This window comes from Maylandia zebra, linkage group LG8 (assembly GCF_041146795.1).
Source record: "Maylandia zebra isolate NMK-2024a linkage group LG8, Mzebra_GT3a, whole genome shotgun sequence".
In the NCBI taxonomy this organism is placed as follows: Eukaryota; Metazoa; Chordata; class Actinopteri; order Cichliformes; family Cichlidae; genus Maylandia; species Maylandia zebra.
In genome coordinates this window covers 13,071,393-13,082,369 of record NC_135174.1, presented here as the reverse complement: position 1 = coordinate 13,082,369, position 10,977 = coordinate 13,071,393, and the positions used below count along the sequence as shown (strand labels likewise).

Below are 10,977 nucleotides of genomic sequence, written 5' to 3'. Positions count from 1 at the left end.
CAGTCTGTTTGATGGTTGGACGGATTATGGCTGAACTAAAGGACAGCTGGACACAGACACACATGTACATGTAAATGATATTCACTAACCTTATAACACCGTTTAACCCACCTTACTCATGCTGTCTCAGCTTTGCTATAATCTAACCAGCAGATGAATGAAGCACAACACAAGTGACTGAACAGTAAATGTGACACAGCAGATCCAGAACAGTACGATTGTTACATCATCTGCAGGATTGTTTTTCTTATCAAAAGAGAAGAAAATGCAGCTTATTTTATTTATTGTTATTATAACTGATTTAACCTGGTTACAGCTGCACAGAGGAATGAATTGAAAATCTTCAAATGTTGTCAGATTCACCAACTTTACTTCTTCCTCCTGTCATACTCCTTGATACTGTAAGTTATGACTCAAGAATCAAAAGGCATTTTGCACAAGTATTTGCATTTAGATTTTATTTAGTAGCATTGTTTTGTCTTTTAGAAATGGAAAAAACTTGTACAAGACCGAGTATCACTGGACCAATACAAATGGAAAACGGAATTAAATACACCAATGTCACTAACAATATAAAAAGTAGTAGCATGTCCAGAATTAGGCGGCATGGGGAAAATCAGTGAACGCCTTAAAGACTCTGTGGTATTCACTGAAGAGGGTGTGCTGCTATTTATCTGCAGCTATTTTAACCAAGGCCACATTCTTACAGGTGTTGACAGTTTGATGGGTGTGATATGAAGTACTGTTATTCTGCCTACCTCCCCCAAAATTCCCACAATCACTTATAAAAAAAAAAAAAAAAAAGGGCCCATTGCATATTTGGGGATTGACAATAAAATTCAAAAGGTTAAAATACGGGAAACATCCAACTGAGGTGAAAATCCTGCAAAGAGAAAAGTGGACTCTTCACAATCCCATGATCTTGATACAAACTGTACATGTGTGAGGAGCGCCACCTAATGGCTGTTGTGTGTTTAACATGCACTCATAAAAGAGACTACAACCGAACGCTCCACCTGCAGGTCAAGTTGACGTGCTGAAATCGCAACTTTGCAAGAACATCTTTAACATGTTTGTGTGAAGAAAAACATTTTGTGAACACTACTTACATGATCACCATTTATGTTGCATATTTCAATAAACGCAAGTTCTGATGACTCTTTTCTAAATCTGTTTTCATGAAACCAAATGTGTGAGAGAAATAACTCTTTCTAGCAGTTATAAGCACCACCGTGTGTAGCAGCTAGGTGCTGATCGTGTCTGTCATGTGCTGTGTTTGTGGTCACTGTGAGGGAAAACAAATTAAGTTTCAAGTTGCACAGATAAAATACTAAACTGAAATGATAGAAGTTTGGAAAGCAGCAGAATTACAAGAATCTCACTGTTGTTACAAATAAAATTTAGTAACTGCAGGAATTTCCACACAATTATTTATAGCAGTAAAGTCATAGTCACAACAAGACTGACAAAATGTGTTTCAGTGTTTGTAATCAATTTTTAACACAAAGTTAAAACTCGAACAGAAATCTGTAACTTACAAAAGTATTCAGACTGTTTGCTTTTGTGTTACCATCATCAGATACATCCCTTTTTCTTTAATAATCCTGGAAATGTTTCTAGAACCTGAGTGAAATCCACCAGAGGGAATTTAAAACATGGTTTATAACTGTAGATTTTTTAAAGAAATTTTTTATTTTTAAAACAACTTCTGAAGCAATCAGGAACAATTTGACTTTTAAAAAAAAAGTGATATAAAGGACCTGATTTGGCAGGACTCGTCGTATGCTTTTCTTGCAAGAAGGATCTCGGTCAAAGAGGCGACCAAGGACCTGAGACTCTTTTAACGGTAGTTTGGTTATCTGTGAGATGAGAGAAGCCCAGGATATCCATCTCAACAGCACCTTACTAATCGCCTTCACGGCTGTGCAGCCACATGGAAGTTACTCTAACTAAAAGGCATAACAGATTCATTGAGCTTCCAAACAGCAAACTTTCTCAAAGGAAAGGAAAAGATAATCTAGCCAACACCAGACATGACTCATAACCTGCTCAAAACTTCACTGTAATCCCTACAGTGCAGCATGATGGTTGTATGATAGGGATACTCGTCAGAGCTGCTGAAAACTTAATGAATGGCATGAAAAAGGAAAAGGAAAGGTCTTGAATACCTTCTGAGTTGACTGCATCACTCAAAAACAGCAAGAATAATGCTCAAATAACAAAAAACTGTGCAAATGAAAACCTTAAGAGTTAATAGAACGAGATTGAACAGCATCACCATCTTGCTCATTTGGCTCTTCCTCTGCCTGGGTGAGCGGCTCTCGGTCCGGGTCTCTCTGCTCCTGCCCTGACTTCTTGGTTGTCTTGTTCAGGGTCCCACCCTGTAGGGACAAAAAAATAATAATTAACTTCCTGCTGAGTGTGTGTATAGAGTATAAACTCATGAGATAACTTCTACAGATGTCTGACCTGTCTGTGATCAACAACATTAAGCAGCACTGAGGTCACAATGCAGCTGATGGTGTTGGCCAACATGAAGATCATCATCCTCTGCCAACGCCACAGCGGGATCTTAGTTTCACTGCAACACAAATAGAGAAACTGCAAAGCTAAACAAGACTGGAAGGACAATTAGTGCACGGCAATGAGATTCTAATGTCAGGTTCTCCCCACCTGGACTTGGTGCCTAGTATTTGTCCAACAACGAGATTGGAGATCCCGATCCCAATCATCTGTACGGAGGTGGCCAGGCCCATGGCAGTTCCCAGGGTCGCCTGAGGTACGACAAGGGGAATAGACGGCCACATGCTGGCCTGGAATGCCACAAAGGCAGCAACAAGTTTAACATACTAGGAAATACATTAATTCATAGTAATAATTTACCATTTTACTGATGTCTATTTACTCACAGCCGCAAAGGAGTAGGTGACTCCCAGCCATATGGTTGAAACCAGAGGAGGGACAAAAGTGAAAGCCAGGAGTCCAAACACGGGCAGCGTGAGGACAGCGCACGCCACTGCGAAGACTCCCCGCAGACCCACATAATCCTGAAACACATGGCAGCGAGACTGTTTCATGATAAACCAACTCAACTCAATGCAGGAATACAATTTGGTGTAGACTAAAGATACATACGATGAGAATGCCCACGCTGGCTGAGAGGACCAGTGAGCTGTCATAGACTGCTCCTGCAATATAAGCCGCCTCCTTCTGGCTGTAGTAGCTGTACTTATCCTGGATGAACTTGCTGGCAAATGAAAAGAATAAATGGCAGATGTGAATGCTTATGACACCAGTATCACTTTGGTGCTGGTCTATTCAAAGGAATGCTGGGTTATAATTCACTGGTTGCTCTGAAAGTGGTGTGTAAAGGTGTTTTTTTTTTTGTATCTTTGTCGCATTTAAATGTTTCAGATCAAACAAATGTAAATATTACATTACAATCCAAACCTACATGGCCCTGTGTGAAAAAGTAATTGCCCCTAAATCTAATAAGTGGCGGGGCCACCGTTAGCAGTAACAAATTCACTTAAGCGTTTGCGTTAACTGGCAATGAGTCTTCACAGCGCTGTGGAGGAATTTTGGCCCATTCATCTTTGCAGAAATGTTGTAATTCAGCCACATCTGAGGGCTTTCAAGCATGAACTGCCTTTTTAAGGTTATGCCACAGCATCTCAATCAGACTCAGGTCAGGACTTTGACTAGGCCACTCCAGAGTCTTCATTTTGTTTTGTTTTTTTCCAACCATTCAGAGGTGGATTTGCTGGTGTGGTTTGGGTCACCCAGGTGCCCTTCAACTTGAGGTCATGAACAGATGGCCTGACATTCTCCGTCAGGATGTTTTGATAGACGTGCCACACAGTTCCATTTACCACAGCGTGTCTTCCAGGTTCAGAGGCAGCAAAACAGCCCCAGACCATCACACTACCACCTAGGGCTGGGCCATATTATACCGTTCACGGTAATACCGGTATAATGTTAGGCAACGATAGGAAAATGAAATATCGCGATAGAATGGGAGTAAAACGCGCACGCGCAGTGCCTTTGTTTTCATACGCACATGGTCGATTGTTGAGTGAAACAGATGAACCAGAATTGGTTTGTAAAAATGGTGCAACTTCCGTGATGTGGAACTGGTTTGGTGTTTGTCCGTCAGATACACAACAAAGCACATTTTTTTTGCAGAACATGCAAGCGGCCGTCATTATTGTCGTATTTGTCGGACTAAGATGCTCTTAAATCTGGGAGTAATCTGGGTCCTAAACTCTGTATGCTTCAGGTCAAACAACACTGCAGCATCACTGAGAGTTAAAAACTGTCTAAATTCTTTCATCTTTAATAAAACGATCAGCATTGCTGCTTTACCAGGTGTAACTATAAAGTTTAACTTCCAGACATCCATGAAAACAAAAGTTATTACATTTAACGGAGTTAGAAGTTAGCAGGAAGCTAGCGGAAGTTAGCTCGCTAGTTTCGCTAGTTACCTAAGCGTGATATAGCATGTTCTGACTGAGAGATTTCTGAAAAAATTCAAATGTACAGCTCTGCTATCACTTCAAACATAAATGAAGACAGGAAACTTAACAGCAGTGACGTTTGTAGGGTTACTGAAGTTGGGCTAGCTGGTATATAATGATGTGCTACGTGATCGCTAGTGACACAGCTATGTTAGCATAACATAAACAGTGAAGCTGGAGGACGAACACTAACACTTTTCCACTTATAAAAGTTAACGTGAAGGTTCTTCATGGTTAGAGACAAATGCAATCGCATGGCAGGATGCTGTAAACGGACCAAACTTCAGTCAGGAGAACAACTGAGATAATCCATCCACAATACGAGGTTAGTCATTACTGCAACAACATGGGAATAGAGCAGCTGCCAGAGAATTCAACATTAATGAATCAATGGTACAGAAGTGGAGGAAGCAAGAAGAATGAGTTTAATAAAGTTTGATTTATCTGACTGCTTTGTTTCGCTTAATGTGCGCTATAATCCCGTGCACCTTATGGTCCGAAAAATGCGTACTGCACACTGCAGTTTAATGTTGCAAAGCACCTCTTTTTAACTTCAGTGGATATTATACATGGTTATGCTCAGGATATGTCAGCCCATTTCTACTGGAAATGCCTTTTGGTTAAACTTTCAGCAAGGAATTTGCATTTGCACTGTTACATTTTTATAAAGCTTTAATGTACATAAAAACCAGCTTCTTGTTTAAGTGAAAATAAATGGAAGGTTGTCTTTTTGCGCTAGTAATGTTGTGGAGTTGTATTTTGTCTCGCATCAATTATATCGTCAGTTATATCGTTATCGCAAATTTTCAAATATATATCGTGATAAATATTTTTGGCCATATCGCCCTGCTCTACTACCACCACCATATTTTAATGTTCCTTTTCTAAAATGCTGTGTTACTTTTATAAAAACGTCTGGAAGTAATCAGGCCTGGGTGTGGCTAGAGAAACTAAACTCAGCTTTCCAAAGATTTGACACACCACAGTTAATTCATCTTATCTAATAAAAACGTTGGCGTGGTCTAGTCAAAGACCTGACCTGAATTCGATTGAGATGCTGTGGCATGATCTTAAAAAGCTGGTTCATGCTGAAAAACTCTCCAGAGTGGCTGAATTACAACAATTCTGCAAATGGGCCAAAATTCTTCCACAGCGTTGTGAAGACGCATTGCCAGTTATCGCAAATGCTTGAAAACAACCAAGCAAAAAAACAAAAACAAAAACAGGAAATCAGGCAGGAGGAAAACATTTTTTTCACATCACTGTATTTCATCAGTATGCACACACTTTATGTCAAGAACTCTACCTTGCATCAGCAATGAAGGGGAAGATGCCGTTGTAGAAGAACATGATGGTGAGAACCAGCAGCCAGTATGTTACTGACAGGAGCTTCACATCCTGAATCCTCTACAAAACACACAACAATAAATGATGCTCCACACACAGATCACTAGTGTGTCCATAATACTGAAAAAACAAGGTTTAAATCATCAATGTTACGTATGCATAGGGATGGGTACCGGTATCCGGTGCCATGATGTCACCGGTTCTGACATAAACGGTAGTAACCAGACCGAAAAGCAGCGCAGATTTCGGTGCTTCATTTCGGTGCTTGTTTTTCCTGAGCTGTGATACACTTTAGATTCTAGCCAATCATTTTACGTTTCCGAGGCTAGTAGGTGGGCCCAGGTACGTACGTTCTTTTAGAGCAGAGCTACAGATTAAAAATGCCCAAGGCGAAGCGGTCAAAAGTCTGGCTGTACTTCACAGCAAAAGATGCAAACTCAGCAGCCTGCAACAAGTGCTTTAAGGTCATACTGTGCAAAAGAGGTAACACCTCAAATCCGATGAAACACCTGGCGACGCATAGCGGTGTTTTTAAAAGCCGAGAAATGCGCCGTATTTGATCGCTTCCTGCGAGACCTCACACCGAGCACATCTACTGCGGGTGTGGTGCCTGTTATCGACCCGGAGTTAGCAACATCCCCCAAAAACCCGAAGAGGAGAGTCCTGGCCCCTAGCCCTGCCAGTGTAGCAGAAATGATGACGGATGATGATGGCAGCAGCAGCAGCCGTTCTTCTCTGCGTGAGTAGCTTAATGTTGTTTATGCGTAATTTACGTTGAGTAGGCTAACCACGTTATTACATTAATGCATGTAAGGTGAACTAGCAAACAAAGTCGTAGTTACATGCGGCTGTCTTCTTGTTTGATGGCAGATAATCCCTTCACCCTGGCCAAAAAGGCTAAAATGACCAAAGAAAAAGTGGAAAACAGTTAAACATGAGAGGTTTTTGGACAAAGTTTGTGTTTTTTCCATTATTTAAGCACTGCTTCCAGCCAAGAGTGATACCATATATGCCCTATAGCTGCAGAAAAGGCTAACATTGTTATCTTTTTACAAAATAACAGCTGAACATGAGAGGTTTTTGGACCAATTTTGTGTTCTTTATTCTTTAAGCACTGGTTTGAGTACCGTTTAAGCACCGGCACTGTTTCAAAAGTACCGGTTTGGTACTGGTATCGGATGAAACCTAAACGATACCCATCCCTATGTATGCATGTTGTTATTATTAAAGGATATTGATCGTACCACTTTGCGAGACTCTTCTTGGATGGCTCCATCGAGACCCAGCTGTCTCATTCCAATCTTGTCCAAGGTGCTGACAATGACAGCGGAAGTGAAGCCCAGCACACACAACAGTGCGCCTAAGAAACAATAACATGAGAAACCCAGGTCACATGGCACCACACCATAATCCTTGAGATTTCTTCGCATTCGTCACCTACCACCCCAGAGTGTCCACTGCATGCCATATTTTTCTTCAAACTTCTGCGTGAGGAAGAAGTTCAACACCGAGCCCAGCCGCGAGAAGGCCAGGGTCAGGCCGAAAGCCAAAGCCAACTCCTTCCCTTTGAACCAGAAGGCTGTGATGCGATTCTGAACAACTAATGAAGAAGGAGAAAGGTAACTGAGTGGTTAAGAAATGCTCCTCAAAGGCGATGCTGCAGAGAATATTTGTTCATATCCATGAAGAGAACTTACTAGTCAGAGATCCATTGCCTGATCCAAACAGCAGACGGCCGGTGAGCATTAGCGGCAGCAAGTAGGGAGATCCCTTGAAGTGGGAGCCGAGAGCAAACAGCGATGAGCCCAAAACACAGAGAAAAGAGAAGAGAAACACACCGACTGCAAAGAGGAGCAAAAGAAATGGTTGTACCATCATTTTACTGTCAGTAGATTAAAAATAACTGCAGACCATGCAGAGAGAAAACATAAAACAAAACTTACAGCGATTTCCTAATTTGTCAATCAGGAATCCAGCCAGGATCACCACTACTGCATTCCTGTTGATAACAGAGAGAAGCTTCTCATTGATAAGCCACTTTTCTGCATTTTCACAGTGAAATCAATGCATTAACGTGCTTACGTCCAAGCATAGATGGCATAGAGAAGATTGTACTGCTGAGGGGTCATCCCCAGTCCCTCCACACAGTCCACTGTCCCATTGATCACCGTCGCATTGGGACACGTCAGGTTCTGTCAAACATTAAAAACAGCATCAGTCTTTCCCTCCTGATAATCAAGTCGTGCAATATTGATGCGATCTGTAAGCAGCGCTGCCTCTTGCTCACCCCTTGGAACTGATCCTGTAACACACTGGGAATGTCGAAGCAAAAGTAGGACCCAAAGGTCAGCAGACAGTTAAAGAAGAGCACCACAAAGCGATAGTATGCTGCAAGACAGTGAAGCACAATAAAGAAAGGGCAACATCAGGTGATTTAAAAGTGCAGCAGCCAATATAACAAATATTTTATTATGTCTGAGGATATTTTTGGTTTTTAACAAAGTGCTACTGTGCGACCTGACACTGTTTTTTGTTTTTAAAGGAGGAAAAAATATATGTAATTATTCTTGTTCTGTTCAGTTAAGCTTATGAATTACGAAGAACAGAGTGGAGAATTATGTGTGCTAATTACGCACAGAGCGAACTGAGTTTCGTGTTCAGCCAACTTCTCCTACAGTCACGAGCTCTTTTTGTGACACTGGAAGCATAAAATGCTGACTTGGTCACTAAGAGGCTTTTTTTAGGGAAGCGTCTGCAGGGTTACAAGCAGAGGTCTTGGTCAGCTCAGTAAAATATGCTGGCTTGCTGTGTTTTTAATAAATAACTTTGTAGTGACACATACCTTTCTCCGCCGGCTGCGCCATCGTGTTAGCTGTAAAACAAAGCGTCAAAAACCATATCCTTCACTGTTGTTTACATGAACATAGTTAGCGACTGCTACGCTTCTTCAGCAGCTGACGTCGAGAAACCGCAGATCTTAAAACCACATGGATGGAGCTGCTGCCGTAAATATGAACACGTAATGACGTACGGCACGTTTACGAAGCAGCGGAGACCGGAAGTACCCCGCTTTTTTTCTTTCTGGAAGCTTTATTGACAAGTAAACGTTTACATCCAAAAACATTTTCAGCAAAATTACTATAATAATTACAAAAAATAGTTTATTCAATCTATTTAGCTTTTTTTTTTTTAAGGAATAACACTATTTTTAACCGTTTGTTGCAAAGATTTTAGCCAAGATTGTGGCTATGCGACAGCTCTCCTGGACAAGCACTTCATAAATTACAATCAGGCTTCTGTGCTGTTTATTGGACTGATGACAGTTTGATGCTGGGTGATGCAGGAGAATGTTCTGCTTTGCTGATCTTGGGCCTGACCTCTTCTCTTGATACTGTTGACCATCACATTATGCTCAATAAGAGAGGTCGGCAAATATCCGTAGTATCAATACCAATGCTGGTATTGGTAGCGAATATATACCAGTTCAGTATCTAGTGTTCGATAAATAGTTTTTTTTTTTAATAAATAATTTCATAATTTCATCATTAAATAATAATCATTTTAATTTATCTATATAGTGCAAAATCACAACAGTCAACTCAGGGTGCTTTATATAGTAATGAAAAGAAAAGAAGAAAAGAAATTAAAACAATACCTCAAATATGCACTATGAAACATGCACTTTTGTGTTGACTTACATGGCTATTGTTTGTAAGTACATTTAAACAATAGAGGTTGACCCAAAGTGCTTTAAAGACGGGAACAATTAGATTCCAGGTCTCAAAATAAATAAATAAACAAAAACCTAGAAAGTATCCATATCGGTCCTGTATTTACTTGGTATCAAATAAGTTCGTAAATTTAAAGTATGTTGCTATAGAGTAGTTCTCTTCACACGTGTCTGAGCTATCCTTTTTTGTAGCTGCTTTGAAGTTCAGGTCCACTTCTCTTACCTGTCGTGTGAATTTTGGGGGCTTTTACCTTTTTTCTGCACTTTCAAAGAAAATTTCCTATCACTGGGGTGCAGATAATATTCAGTTACATATATCTATTAAGCCCCAAGATGTTTCTAAGTTACAGACCTTTCATAGGCGGTGAGAATTTATTAAAAGTTGGACTGCATGCAATTTTCTTACCAAAACATCTAAGTACTCAAATATGACCATGTTAAAAATTCAGTTACACTGGCTTACCGATAATTTCAGTCCAATTTAAGATTCAGGTTTTGAATTTTAGAGCTCTGTGTGGATAACCATTACTGCACACCAGAGAACTTTTACATCCATTAATCCCCAGCTGAGTTCATGTGCAGCATACAAAACCGAGACAGAGTTTTTACAGCAGTGAGCCCCTAGACCACAGGTGTCAAACTCCAGGCCTCGAGGGCCGGTGTCCTGCACACAGCAAATCCAGCATGTTCAAATTAACACTGTCAGATTTGATTTCAACACTATGAAAGTGTCTATATGGGTGCTGTGAAGATACAGAAATTCTTTTATTGCTGCCATATAATCTGCATCATCGTAATTGCATTAATAACATTCTTTACAGCATTATTTCATCTAATAATATTTCTCACAGTATTGATACTGCATTACAGTTGTTTATTGAAGATGTCCATTTGAGGATCCTTCCATTATGTTAACTTTTATTACAAGTACGGTTAGAAGTATTTTATACACATTGCATATCTGTGCTTATTTTGAGTTGATGTTCGGTTCATTAAGGGTCTTAAGCTTCACTGGCGTGACTGTCCAGGTGATACATGCTGAGGGAAACTAGAACATAGAAGGATAACTGCAATGCATGCTTACAGTGCATATAATACATATAATCTAGGAATAGGCCTGAGCAGAGGCCCAAATGTTTCCAGCTTCTTGTTGCAAACCTGTTGCATCTTATTCTACTTGGTAACAGATGACTGGAGGCGATAACCAGCCCTCAGTCACTCTGAGGGCTTAAGATTATTACCTTGTATGGAAGGTGTTATCAAAATGAGAAGTTCTATGTCTGTTTATAGCTATTAGAAGACATATGTTGATGTTTTCTCCGGGCTGTTAATAAACTCAACGTTTGATTGCACTTTCCTGGGGCCTCCGTGGTTTGTGACACT

The 10,977-nt window shown here is 40.4% G+C and overlaps 1 protein-coding gene across 1 annotated transcript; it reads right to left on the bottom strand.

Moving 5' to 3' along the window:
* Positions 1 to 441: 441 nt before the first annotated feature.
* LOC112429934 (lysosomal dipeptide transporter MFSD1) lies at positions 442 to 8,869 on the bottom strand. The gene is made up of 13 exons (XM_024801521.2): positions 8,707 to 8,869; positions 8,152 to 8,252; positions 7,947 to 8,056; positions 7,808 to 7,863; positions 7,562 to 7,705; positions 7,306 to 7,464; positions 7,109 to 7,224; positions 5,824 to 5,924; positions 3,136 to 3,247; positions 2,910 to 3,047; positions 2,674 to 2,813; positions 2,470 to 2,581; positions 442 to 2,381 (listed from the first exon to the last, which is right to left on the bottom strand). The coding sequence occupies exons 1-13, from the start codon at positions 8,726 to 8,728 to the stop codon at positions 2,244 to 2,246; spliced, it is 1,449 nt and encodes a 482-aa protein (XP_024657289.2). The 5' UTR covers positions 8,729 to 8,869; the 3' UTR covers positions 442 to 2,243.
* Between the last annotated feature and the right edge of the window lie 2,108 nt (positions 8,870 to 10,977).